Source organism: Corvus brachyrhynchos, unplaced genomic scaffold (assembly GCF_000691975.1).
Source record: "Corvus brachyrhynchos isolate BGI_N302 unplaced genomic scaffold, ASM69197v1 scaffold219, whole genome shotgun sequence".
NCBI classification, from domain to species: domain Eukaryota; kingdom Metazoa; phylum Chordata; class Aves; order Passeriformes; family Corvidae; genus Corvus; species Corvus brachyrhynchos.
This window is the reverse complement of record NW_008240034.1, coordinates 615,192-628,216: the sequence shown is the minus strand read 5'-3', so window position 1 is coordinate 628,216 and position 13,025 is coordinate 615,192. Positions and strand designations below refer to the sequence as shown.

Sequence of the window (13,025 nt, the reverse complement as noted above, 5' to 3'; positions counted from 1 at the left end):
GCTGGTGACTGACTTTGTGTCAGCTGTGCCCAAGGAGCTAGAGGTGCCCAGGGAAAGGGAAGTATCTGACGCCCGGCTGTGCCTCCCATCTCTCAGGCAGAGCCTGCCCGCTGAGCAGGGCACAGTGTTACTTCTGTCTCCTGTTTCTTCCATCTCCCGCTTGTGATCTTTCAGCCACACAGTGTTCTGCTTTTTCGTGTGATGTCTCTGACTCTCGGTATGAATAGTCTGTAATCTTTCAGACGAGTATCTAATGATCTTTCAAAAAATTTGTTAAAACTCTCAGGGTTCTTTTGTTTCTTTGTGTTATTTTTGGGCATCTCTTGACAGTTGATGCTGCTGCTGTGCTGAGGTCGTGCTTTATCGTGATTACTGTCGTTGTCCAATTGAGTCATGCCTCTGTGTGTATGCCGATAGTGCTCTGTCTTTTTGGCAAGCTTGGTTTTGCAATCTCTGGGAAGTAAAACTTTTGCAAGCTAGGAACATCCTTTGTTACATGTTTCTAGACTAAAAGTATCAGACTACTGTCTTGACTCCTGGCTTTCGTGGCCATAGGGTTGATACAGGTATGTGCGATCCTAGTGGAAGATGAATTCCCAGTATCATTTTAGCTTTGTTTTCTATTAGTCCGTAAGTGTTTTGGCAAAATTCTTACCCAGCTTTATTTGCAATTCGTGTTTGTGAAAAGCGAGAAGCACTTTGGATGCAAATGAGCCCAGCATTCTTTGATTTCACCTTCTGGAAATGGGTTGCAGTGGAGCAAAGGGCTGGAAATGATCTCAAGCTCCTGGCAGATGCAATTAGCCTTTCAAAGATGTCATCAGCATCCTCCCACGGTACTCCTAGAGGTGGATCGGTATCGGTGTGTCTGCCAAGCTGTTTGCAAATAAGTTTGTCATGGGTAATTAGGAGCTCTTTGATTTCAGGCCTGTTAGCTGGAATCCATTGCTGAAGAACTTGCCCTAAAGTAACAGCGTGGGGTAACCCTGCATTCCAGTTTAGGATGTTGGTGTCACACCCAGCAAGTTTTAGTCAGCCCTGGGTGTCTTTAACTCAGAATCTTGTCAGGAACAAATCCATTTTAAGTAGGGGAAGCAGCTTGGGGAGCTTTTAATGCACATTCACGTTAGCTCCAAGATTCAATTTGGCTTTTTTTAGGAAAGAGTTCATCTTGATTATTTTTGTCTTTGCACTGCTGTGGGGTTCTCTGCCTGCCCTACATCTGAAGTCCAGTAACGTTGTGCTTTTCAGGATGATGCATCCGAGGCCACTTCCTCAATCTTTAGTTCTTACTTAGTCACAAAACTTGGGAGTTACTGCAGTACTGCAAAGTATTTTGTAGAACTGTACAGTTTGGGGCTTGGGTTTTTTTTTTTTTGTTACTGTGCTTGAATGTTTGTCTCAACAAAAAGCTTTTTCACAAGTTGAATCTTGCAGCTCCTGCAGTGACAGCTGCCTGCACAAACTGTCCATTCCCAGTGGGAAGACTCCCAGGTTTTGGGCTCTTCTGTGGAACCCAAAACGTCTGTGGAACTGAATAATTTAGGAAGAGTAAATGCAACTGATGAAAGATTTAAACAAGGTTCATCTAGAAAGGAGTACTCTGTGCAGACAGTTTTCTGACCCATAGTGATTCAAACATTAGACCTCTTGAATAATCCTGTGCATGAATAACATGTTTGACTCAGATGCACACTGAGGCTAAGTATGGCCTTTCCTCAGCTAGAAGGTCAAAGGGCAGGATTTGCATATCCTAGGCATTTAAAAAGGAAGAATTCCTAAAAAATGCAACAGTATTGGCTGTCTCTACAGTCAAGGAAAATAGTGAAAGACTCTGATTCAACAAAAAGTTTATGGCTCAGTGCTTTTTTTTTTAGTTTGAAGGCTGAAGGTGTTTATCACATTTCTAAGAAACAAGGCCTGTTTATGCTAATATCAAGAAGTAAAGCCTGAGATGTTGATAAGGGTTTATTTTTCTAATAGAAGGACTAGGAATGTCTTTATTTCACAAAATGAAAATTCAAAGGTTTTGTCTGTAGTATATTGTATTTTCTTGGTGTATCAAGTGACTTAAGCGTGGCTTGTGCTTTTATCAAGGCTTTATTGTGTTGTGTGTCTCTGATTACCAAATGAAACTCAATGCAGATTCCAGAAAAAATCTGCCCTTTCTATTAAGACCAATGATATTAAACAATAAAAGTGTTTTTAAAGATATTTTTGACATGTGTACATTCTGTTCACACAAAAGTTCAACCTAAAGTTTCTTTAAAAAGTTTCTCATCGGTGTAAATGCAACATTAGAGCAGTGAGACTTTTATTTCCTTTGTTGACAGCTGTAGTGCTGTTAAGGAAAAAATTAAGAAAAGTACAAAAGGTGGTAGAATGGTCCCCAAGTTTTTTTTGGCTTACATTCTTTACCTCTGACCCTTTCAGTTGTTTTGCTTTGATTCCTCAACAGGGCCACATTTTCTGAATCATACTCCCATGTGCATCTGTAACTCTGTGACATCACACTTTTCATAAGGTGATAACATTTATAAGGTAATAACATCTAATGTCACTGTAAAGCCTGATAAGGTATCTGTGTTTTGAGGTGAGTTTGTGCATTTGAGTCATTCAGAGGAAGTGAAGTCTGCATTAGGGGTGGTTTAGGGTGTGAATTGGGGTCAGGGTCCCAGGAGCAGGTAACTGAGAAAGAACTGCCTGTAACAAAAGTAATTTCTTTTATTTTTTCCTGTGTTACACTGCATTACAGTCCAGCTTCTCCTTTGTCAGGCACTCTGGGGCAGTAACTTCCCTGGCAGGGGTGATTGCAAAGTGTAGTAACAAATGTGTTGTAATTTTTGTGTGGTCCATTCAGAACTCCCCCTTTTGGAGTAGAAAATCCAACGGTTTTTAGTTAAAGAAAACCAAGGATCTAGAGTCATTTAGTCCAGCTGAATTTTTCATAACCAAGGAAAGCATTCAAGTGTGACTGGAATGCGAAGTGATTTTCAGGTAATCTACAAATGCCTGGAATACTGAAAAAATTAAAATCAATTATGCTCAATTAACAGCACCTGTCCTTATGACATGAGGTAGGACAAGGGTCTTTGCCTTACCTGGTAATTGCCTTACCTGTTAATTGTGCAGTTAATTGTGGAAACTTTAAGGTGTCTCTGTAGCCTGTTTTGCTGGAAATTCCTTGCATTGGAAATCAAGGTCAGCAACAGCTGAATATTTTTGAAATTGCTAAATGTTTTCAATTTGACCAGACAGATTGGTCTCTTTTGGGGATGGTCACTGGCAGTTCTGGTGTTTAAGAATATTAGAGGTCAAGTACCTGTGATACATTTCCACTTCTGTGTTAGGAATTGCTTGGTGAGCAGTGGGAGAAGCTTGAATCTTTCCCTTTGAGGAATGCAGCAGTGCAAATGCATATAAAAATGCAATGAACTGGAATATTATAAAGTTCATCCTCAACATTTTTGCTGTAATGGTAGCTTTCCCTTTTTAGCTTCACCATGATTCATTGACTAAATATGTGGCTTCAAATTATGGCCTTATTTAAACTAAAGAGATACCCTGCACTGATTGGGGTGAAGCTCTCTGCTGGAGTTCACTCTGTTACCAATTGGACACTGTTGGCTTTAAAGCCTATTAAAAAATTAATTTGTTTAATGGAGTCCAGAAAACCCTTACCAAATACCATCAAAATTACCATCTAGAATTGGAATTTTTTTGTTTTTTTAACTAGAATTGTCTGAGCAAAAAGTAAAGTTACAGATCTTTTCCATATGTTGAAAAGGGATTTCTTATAAAAAAGGGTATTGAAAGAACTTTAGGTAACTGCAGAATTTCCACCTCCAGACAGAACCCAGCAGTGGTATTTGGGCTGCAGGGTTTGCATGCTGACCTGATGGTTTCAGTATTATCTTCTTTCTTGTATTTCTCCTTTTTCTTCCAGTATTCTCTGCACCTGAATTCAGGATCGTGCTTCCTTGATGAGCCAAATCACACTGAATAAATATTTAAATTGCTTTAAAATTGTCTAAATAATTGGAGGTCATAAAATGGGAAGGAATCATTGCAATCATCTCTTCAGGCTGCTCTTGACAAAAACAAGAGTGTGTTACCTAATTAACTTTTCTAATTATGGGGCACATTGGTTACTGGGAACTGGCCGATTTTCTCAAAAGAGCTTTGGCAACCAGGCCTCATCGTTAGTGTCAGTTAAGTTTTTGCAGTGCAGTTTAACCTTCTGGTGATGTTTATGTCTTATGTTTGCCTGAGTTTGTTTAGCTTCAAATTCCAGCCTCTGGCTTGTGTTGTGGCTTTTTCCTCCAGCCTGGTGATTGTACCCAACTGCAGGTCCTGTACAAGGACTGCCACTGATAACTGTGCTCCTCACAGACAAAGCTTGCAGAGTGTTTTGGCTTTAAGGGGGGTATTTTCTAACAGATTTGGGTTTGTTCTTGTGGCTGCTACTCTTAGCTCCTTAATTGAAATTTGGATTTATTCTAGATGCTGGTAATGTATCTTCTGAGTGCAAGGGTCATATGGCTGCCTAAGGAAATATTAATTTATGTTTATTTGGAGATTACATTTACTGTCATGCTTGTGGTGCTATGGTAGAACACCATGTTTAAATGATTCCTTGCTATGGCTTTCAAACCTATTTCAGGATAGCTCCCATTCCATCCCTCTGATATGGATTGTTTCTTGGATAAATTTAAAGTTTATATGTCTGTAAACTCAGCTGAAATTTGTTTAGCAGTTGTTTTCTTGCTCCTGTATTACTGAACTACATAATCGATATAACTTCTTGCTCACTTGCTGCCTTATCAATCTCTCTGTGACATGGTCTTTATCAGTAACTCTTTTCTCTCTTTTAGAACCATCATGAAAATGTTTACTTTGATGTCAGAAATCCAACATCACTAGGAACTCATCCTCCAATTGCTTGAAGATACCCTGTCCTTAGTTGAATACTGGGACTCATTAGGTAACCAATTTATAATCTGTCCAGTGAATGCTCTTTTGCTTTTATGTTCTAATTTGTGGCTTGAAATACTGTTTAGTGGGAAGTCAGAGGTCTTTCTCTTTTAAAGCAGTATTGTCATCAAATAAAATTGGATATCCTTTCTAAGAAAATCACATGTTATAGGAGACCATCAGGTTTTCCTCGAACCTCTGCAATATTTGGACATTTTCAGAAGGAAAAGTTGAATTTTCCAGTCGTACATACCTGAGCAGATCCTACTGGCTCTAATGGCCTTGGGTTTGTCACTCACAGAGAAGTGGCATCTGTACTCTGGCTTCCCCTTTGGAAAGTGTGAGCCAGGATCTTGAGCAATGTCCCACATTTTGGTGGCTGACATGAGACAAGGTTAGGAAATGTGTGTTAGTAAAGTCACAGGTCAGTGCTGAGGTTCAGTTCTTCTGTGTTGGCAAAAAGCTGGTGCCACATTTTTTAGGGAGCTGTTTTGGCCAAAATGCTTACTGAGGGGACTTCCTCTAACTTAGCAGACTGTGTGTCTGAAACTAATTGCTGGGGGGTGAAAAAAGGAAGTCTGCAAAAGGCTGTCTCCCTTTAACTGGCTGAGTAGCTTGAGAGGAAAATGGTCACTGTTGTTCCATTTTTCTGTCTGTGCTCAGATTGATCTTCCCCATGAGCAACAGTCTGCTGTACATTCTACTGTGTGGCAAGGTTTGAGCTTTTATGTATTAAGAATGCTTAACACTTGCTTAATTACTTCAAAGGTACTTCAGGCTTCTTTGCTGGTCAGTGATAATTACAGGAAATGGAGAGGGGACTTGGAGTTCATTGCTCCAGCCTTTTGTATGACCAGGTTCTTGGAACCAGTCCTCCTTAATGAACGAAGAATGACATTTAATGGGGAAAAAACATTCTTGGGTGGATCATACAGTTCGATCAGAGATGTGCTGTGGTTTGTCTTGCCATCTGTGGCTTATTCAGCCTTCCTTTTGATGAGTAGCCACTACAAATGATCCAGCTTGTGTGGCAGTGTCTGCTGTAAGCTGTCTATGCAGAGTCCCTCAAAGCACAGCTCTCTCCTCGGAGGCTGTTCATGAGCCACAGCTATGTCATATGTTTTGTGAAGTGATTCATTACTTGCAGTGGAAGTGGCAGCTAAAAGCCTCCAACTCTACTGATTTTAATTTGAAATGATTACTCTCTGTGGCCTTGTGCAAGTTCCTGTGCAGTTGTTTAGTGGCAAAAAGTAACTTCTTTGGCATTTCTCTGCCTCTTTCCTCTTTTTTTTTAAAATGTATTTGGCATGTCAGTGTATAATTAGAACACTTTGTTCTTGAAACAAAAATTGAGCTGCTATTCTCAGTATGAAGTTTTAAAGACTGCTAAAACAAAGGGGTACTTCATTATCCTTCTTTTAGTACCCCTTGATAAGCAAATGAACTGTGGAGCTAAAGCAACATGGGCAAACTTAGTCCTGGTGATCTGGGAGCACCAAACTGCAGATGAGAGAAAAATCGCCGGCAAAGGTGATGGTAACAAAGTCTAGAGACTTTTAACTTGGCAGTGAGGAAGAGGTTGGCTTCTGAGGTTGCTGATAGGCTGGAGTTACATGTCTGGCCTGCACCAAGGCTGAAAGGAGGAAAAAGCAGTCATAATGAATGATTTTTGGTGATTTGTCAATGAGGATCCTGAACCCGGTGAGGAAGGAGTTGATGTGATGGGTATAAAGGCTTGGGAATGAAGTGGGTTATTTAGGATCTTGTTTACTGCTGAAAAGTAGTTGCAGTAAGACTGAACTTTACTTTGTTGCCTAAAATGGAAGATAAAAGTCATGTAGTCATGTTCAAACCCTCTGTAGCAAGGATGTGGTTCACTCAGTGAAACGAGCAGGCTCTTGTCTGTGTAAATGATGCGTGCTAAGAAATCTCTGCGTTGTGTTAGAAGGAACCGAGAGCAGTGTCTGCTCCAGTCAGCTGGGGGCTCTGCTTCGTGAAAGCTCGGAGGGGTAAATGCTGTACCTGTCTTGTACCTCTCATGAAAAGAGGTTAGTTGGGGGAAATGAAGGGTAAAAAGAAGTGGATCTTAGTGTCAGAACCATTTTCCTCCTTGCATCTCTGCGCTGATCCCTCTGCCGTAGCTCATGGCTGCTCTAAACTGTCACTGCTGAATTAAGAAGTGACCAAACCCTGTTTTTTACCTCAAGCTGCTGGTGCAGCTTTAAGGAAGAGTTTCTGTGGGAGGGTGGATAAATGTTTATGTGATCCAGGTCAAGGAAAGCATCTGGGCTAAAACTAACCTGGGCAAACAAGGAAGTTTTAATTTGGACGTTGGCCCTGGTTTATTTTGCCTTGGCTCTGTGAATTCTTGTGTGCCATGACAGGGAGAAAGGGGTGGCATGGGAATAGAAGGAAAAGTGAAAGGAGGCTGGGTACATTGGGAGCTCTCCATTCCATAGGATATGCCAAGCAGGCTGTTAGAAATAATACCACTGATAGTTAAATTATTAACAAACAAATGCACTATGTGATATTCTTTGTATTCTCATCCTGCAGAAAATAACACCTTGCCCTGATACCTCTTGTACACATTTCTTAACACCTGTTTTTTTTCATTTTTCTTTTTTTTTTCAGACAATGGGCACTGCATATTAAGCAGGGGTGGAAGACTGAAGCCCATCTGGGGACAGAATGAGTTTAAAAGATGCTGACAGTGCAGTTTGCCAGGCAAAGGCAGCCTATAATCTTCATATTTACCCCCAGCTCTCAACAGAAAGTGCTCCCTGCTGCAAAGTGACAGCAACCAAGGACAGCACGTCATCAGATGTCATCAAGGATGTGATTAATATCTTAAACTTGGACGTCTCCAAACATTATGTGCTTGTGGAGGTGAAAGAATCAGGTGGAGAAGAATGGGTACTTGACATAAATGATTCTCCTGTGCACAGGGTTTTGCTTTGGCCTCGCCGCGCTCAGGATGAGCACCCGCAGAAGGATGGGTACTACTTCCTCCTGCAGGAAAGGAACACTGATGGCACCATCAAGTACGTGCAGATGCAGCTGCTTTCCAAGGAGACGGATGCTCGGCGCTTGGTGGAGAGGGGTTTTCTGCCCTGGCACCAGGAGGACTTCGATGACTTGTGCAATCTCCCCAACCTGACAGAGACAACGCTCCTGGAGAATCTCAAGTGCCGCTTCCTAAAGCACAGAATCTACACTTATGCAGGAAGTATCCTGATTGCAATTAACCCCTTCAAGTTCCTGCCCATTTATAATCCCAAGTATGTCAAGATGTATGAGAACCATCAGCTTGGGAAGTTGGAGCCTCATATTTTTGCCATTGCTGATGTGGCCTATCACACAATGCTTAAAAAACATGTTAATCAGTGCATTGTTATATCAGGTGAAAGTGGGTCTGGGAAAACCCAAAGCACAAACTTCTTAATTCACTGCCTCACGGCACTGAGCCAGAAAGGGTACGCGAGTGGTGTGGAGAGAACCATTCTGGGAGCTGGACCAGTTCTGGAGGTAAATTTATGCTCAAGTCACCTTCTGTGCAAATTGTTTTTTAAAAACTTGAAGTAACTGCTGTTGAATGCTGCTTTTGAGTCACCTACTTGGTTTAAGCATAAAATGTCACTGCTTTAGGCTTATCACTTGGTTTAGGTTTAAATGTCACTGTGCTGCAGTGGTGCTTGGCAGCGTTACCTGACTGCTTCTAATTGATTTTCCTTATTATGTTCACTTGACTTCCTGTTGCTTGTCATTTATATATGACTTGACTTTCCACCACTACACACCAATAATCTGGGGCAAAGGTTACCTGTGTTTTCCATCTGAAAGTTTTGATGGCATTTGAATCAAATCATAAGCAAACTTTTCATAACTATTGTTCCACTGAAACATCAACTCTCTGGTGCGATCCTGCCTTTATGTGTGAGCATTTTACTGAACTCACTTTTTGAGGGAGTTATTTCCTTTCTACAGCTGTTTGTGGAAGAGACCAACATTGTTAGTTGGGGAGAAAGTGGGAGTCTGTTTTGGCTTTTAATTATTACAGCATTTCCAACAGAAGCAAAACTAAACATGTTTAATTCTAAAAAACTGAACATTTTTAGTTCTCCTTTAGAGAAGGAGGGGTTACAGTTGGTGTTGTATTAGGTAATGTCAGGATAAACTTAAACTGGTATGTTAGGCCTCTCTTTTTTACTCTCTGAAAGGAAAAACTCTGGAAGTGTGGATGAATGTAATGCTCACCTGTATCAAAATTTTCAACAGCAAAGAGCTTGAACACCATTTTAATTTTTAGGTTTAGTTTCAAATGTAGTAACACTTTCATTAAAAAAATTCAAGCTTTTTTTAAAGCTCTTCTGTAAAGAATGAGGATTATATGCAAGTTCTTTTTTGCCTTGCTTTCTGCTGCTTGAAAGAAGAAGTAAAATTGAGGCTTGTTCGTTGCTGGAGTTCAAGTTTGCAGTTCTAAACAGAAAACAGGAAGGGGTCACAGTGGAAAGCCCTGTTTGATCAGCTGATTTCTCTGCCTTTGATAAATTTAAGTGTTTCATATCCTCGTCTACAGACCTGATACAGCTGTGTCAAACCAGGCAGAGATGTAACGTCCTGTGTGCCTGTTGGTCTGCTGAGTGGCAACTGCACGTATTCCTGGGGTCAGAACTAAAATTCATAACTTTGCTGGAGTCACAGGTCGATGTTGTATAAAGCTGGGCATGTTCATAAAGAGGTACTTGTGTTTTCCTATGCTAAGATTGGTTGTCTTAAGTACCACAATTTCTTCAGACTTCCACTGAGCATTTAGTAATACTTTTCATGAGAAAATATTCTTTCAGAATTGAATATATGTTCATGTAAATTCAGTGTGCATCAGAAAGGTAGGCTTAGAACATAAGAGGTAAAATCCAGTTATCCTGCTTTGATGCATCAGAGTTGATTCAGCTGACAGTGAAGCTTCCATGTTTCCCAATTTCAGTCACTAAGCCTAATTAAAAAAAAAGTCAACTCTCGGTCCGGGGGAGGGATGCACAGAAAGCTTATGTTGCTTTGTGGAAGTTAAACTGACTGCAAGCTCCTCTTAGATCTGGTCACTTCTAAATCCATCCCTGGTGACTCATTTTGGGTTTTTACTGAAGGGAACTAAAATGCTACAAGGGAATTTTTCTTAAATTGATGTTTCTGGGGACTTTTTGCACAAACGGTTTTGCCGTGTGCCCAGACTATTTGAGAATGTTTAACTTTGAAGTTTTATTCTGAGTCTTCATCAAAGTTGAAAATGTACTCTTGACTAAAAACTTCCATGATGTAGAAATGGGTTGCATTTTAGGTGAGAACTTCCTCATTTTAGGGATCTCTTATTTCTCTGCCACCTAAGTAAAATGGGTCTATTTGTAGGCTGACCTTCTGTAAAAGTTCAAGGGGTTAAAGCAGCTGTTTCTAGCACAGAGGAGCGAGCACAATTAGGGTGTTATGGAGGTGGATTTATAATTTTATCTTTTCATGCTTAGGGAATTGGAAACATTCCTTAGTGAATCCTGTGTCTGAGTTGGCTGATTAACCTGAGTTCAAATCTCTAAACAATTTACAGATACACTATTGTTAATATTTTTGCTCCTTGTTTACAATTTCTAGACTGAAGAATGGAGTTACAGCGGGACCGTGAAAGATTTGACATTAAATGTTGCTTGATGTTGCCTTGTCAAACATCTGAGAGATGAAAGCCCTGATGCTGAGACAGTGTAGTTAAAAATTAAACATGGTATCAGCACAACTGCTGTCACATGGGCTGGTGAGAGGAGAGTGGTCATGGGGCAGCTCTGAGCCTCAGATGCTTCCTGCTCAATCCCAGAACCCGTCTGAGCTGTTTAAAAGGTTCCTTGTAGGGGATCTAATAAGCAGAGGTCAATTCCAATAATTTTGATTGTTTGGCACTGCTTGCAGCTTTCCAGAGAAAAAGGATCAGAGAGGGAAGCTGCTTCCATGGACAGTGGTGCCTAAAGCTGAGCTTTGTGCTGTTTTATAACAGTTCATATACATTCAGTTGCCTTTCCTGTGTGGGAATTGCTCTCAGATTATAGTTTGTTGTTTTCTTTTTTTCTTCAATTGTATTTCCAGGCTAAGGGAGATCATCTTTAGTGAAGAGCAGTTTCTTTAAAACTGGTGGGGAGATAAATATAAGCTCTGTTTTAATATATTCCTGACTTTTTAAACCTTTTCTAAATTTAGTGATTAAAATACAGTTCCCTGACTTGAAGCTTTTCTTGTATTGACTTGAGTTCAAGTTACTTATGATTGAAATCCTAAGAAGGAATTTACACTTGCGAACTATTTGGGTCAAATTTGGAATAGTGAATCAAACCTTGGGGAACTGTTGTTTGGGTCAAACTGGAAATAATGAATCAAACCTTTGTTTATTTTATAGTCTCAAACAAGACAATTAAACCTTTCCATACACACTGAAGAAGTTTCCAATAAATTTATATTTTCCTTTCATCAGGGAAAAATGCTTAACTGCATGTTTCAGCTATAAAACGCACAGAGTGCTATCTAAGACTTTGAATTTATTTTGGAAACCTAAAGTTAACTTATTCTTCAAACCAGTTAATTCAGTAAAGTGGCAGAAAATTGAGTTAGGGGATGGGAGCATGTGGTGAGAGAAGTGAGGGAATGGGAGCTTTGTCTTCTGGCAGCTGAGCTCCCCTTGGCTTTCTGTCTGTTGTTAAATTGTAACCCTCAGTGTTCCGTGTTTATTACACAATTTCAGTTCCTTTTTGAGTGTGCTGAAAGTTCATTTCCCTCTGAAACAGCTGAGGAGAGTTGGGACAGATGAAAATATTGGGGTGTCATAATTCTTCATGTATTATTTTGAAAATAATTGCTTATTCCCATTTGGATGTGTTCTTGATTTCTCAATGATGCTGAACCAGTCTTTGGAAAGAATTAACGCCAAATAAAATGGAAATTCCAACAGGAATCTTTTATTAACTGGCCTTCTAAAGAAGAATTATCATTGATAGCACAAGCATGTGAGAGGGATCAGAGTTTTTAGAACTCACGGTATTTAAAATCTTCTAAAATTTAATCGTAGCAAGTTTTATGCTTTACGATTCTGTGGAGAAGAGCAGAGCAGTTTGCTGTCAGCTCTGTTTTCTTCATGACAGTCCTGCTGTGCTCGTGCCTTTGGTCTGAGATGGGCTGAAGCTCAGTGGAGCTTCAGCTCTGGTTTTCATTTGTATTTGCCATCAAAGCCTGCACGTGCATTTCATGGGTGTAGCCTGTTCTATTCCAGGGAAAGTGCTCGTTTTAAGGCCATTATCTGAATGTGTTTGTTTTAAGAATCGTAATCAAAGGAGGAATGGAACTTCCTTTTTGCATTTGCATGCATGTCACTGTTTTTCCTGGTAAAAATGTGATGTTGCCTGCTTTTCCCTGCTGCACACAACTCTCGGGGAAAAATCACCTTGTCCTTCATTCAGTGGGGATTGCTTGGAGTACCCGGGGCGTTCCCCAGCAGGAGGAGTTGCAAAATTACCCTGAGCACCGCAAGTTCCTGTTGGTGAGTGGATACTTCACAGCATGGTTGTGAGGACCACTGTTAAACCAAGTTCAGCTCTGAAGAAGTCATTTCCTCTGCCAGGGTGTGGAATTTGAGTCTCCCATGTCCTTTGGCACAGTAGAAGATGGATCTGTGTGCGGTGATGGCTCTGCCATGGAGCTGAGTGGTTTACGTGGAAACTCCCAATAGCTTTGTCAGATCTTGGCAGTTCTTATGAAAGAATTAAATGAGACTTTTGTTGTGTTCCTGAGGTAGATACTGGGAGCGTGTGTGTGGGGTTTTGTTGGGGTTGTATTTTAGCAAATAAAAGGAGAATTCAGTGGTTTTCTGAATACTTTTATATCTGTCCCTGTTGTAAGACTTTTGTATCTGTCCCTGTTGTAAGACTGTCAGGCTCCAGTTTATGCCTCTCGCATTCCAAGGTAAGAGGATGGGTTGAATGACTTCCTGCCTCCCAGAATAGGCAATCCCAGCTCAGATTCCT

The 13,025-nt window shown here is 40.5% G+C and overlaps 1 protein-coding gene across 15 annotated transcripts in view; it reads left to right on the top strand.

The window, feature by feature from the left end:
• Window positions 1-13,025, top strand: part of MYO9B (myosin IXB) — a 52,326-nt gene that overhangs the window by 10,977 nt on the left and 28,324 nt on the right. For all 15 annotated transcript variants that reach the window (XR_001865144.1, XR_001865145.1, XM_017743855.1 and 12 more), the window contains 2 exons: window positions 4,875-4,984; window positions 7,609-8,502. Coding sequence is in view for 13 of the 15 variants with exons in the window: in XM_017743855.1 (XP_017599344.1) it covers window positions 7,666-8,502 (837 nt within the window). In the remaining 2 variants the exon portion in view is untranslated. Of the gene's footprint in view, window positions 1-4,874; window positions 4,985-7,608; window positions 8,503-13,025 lie in introns of those variants that run through there.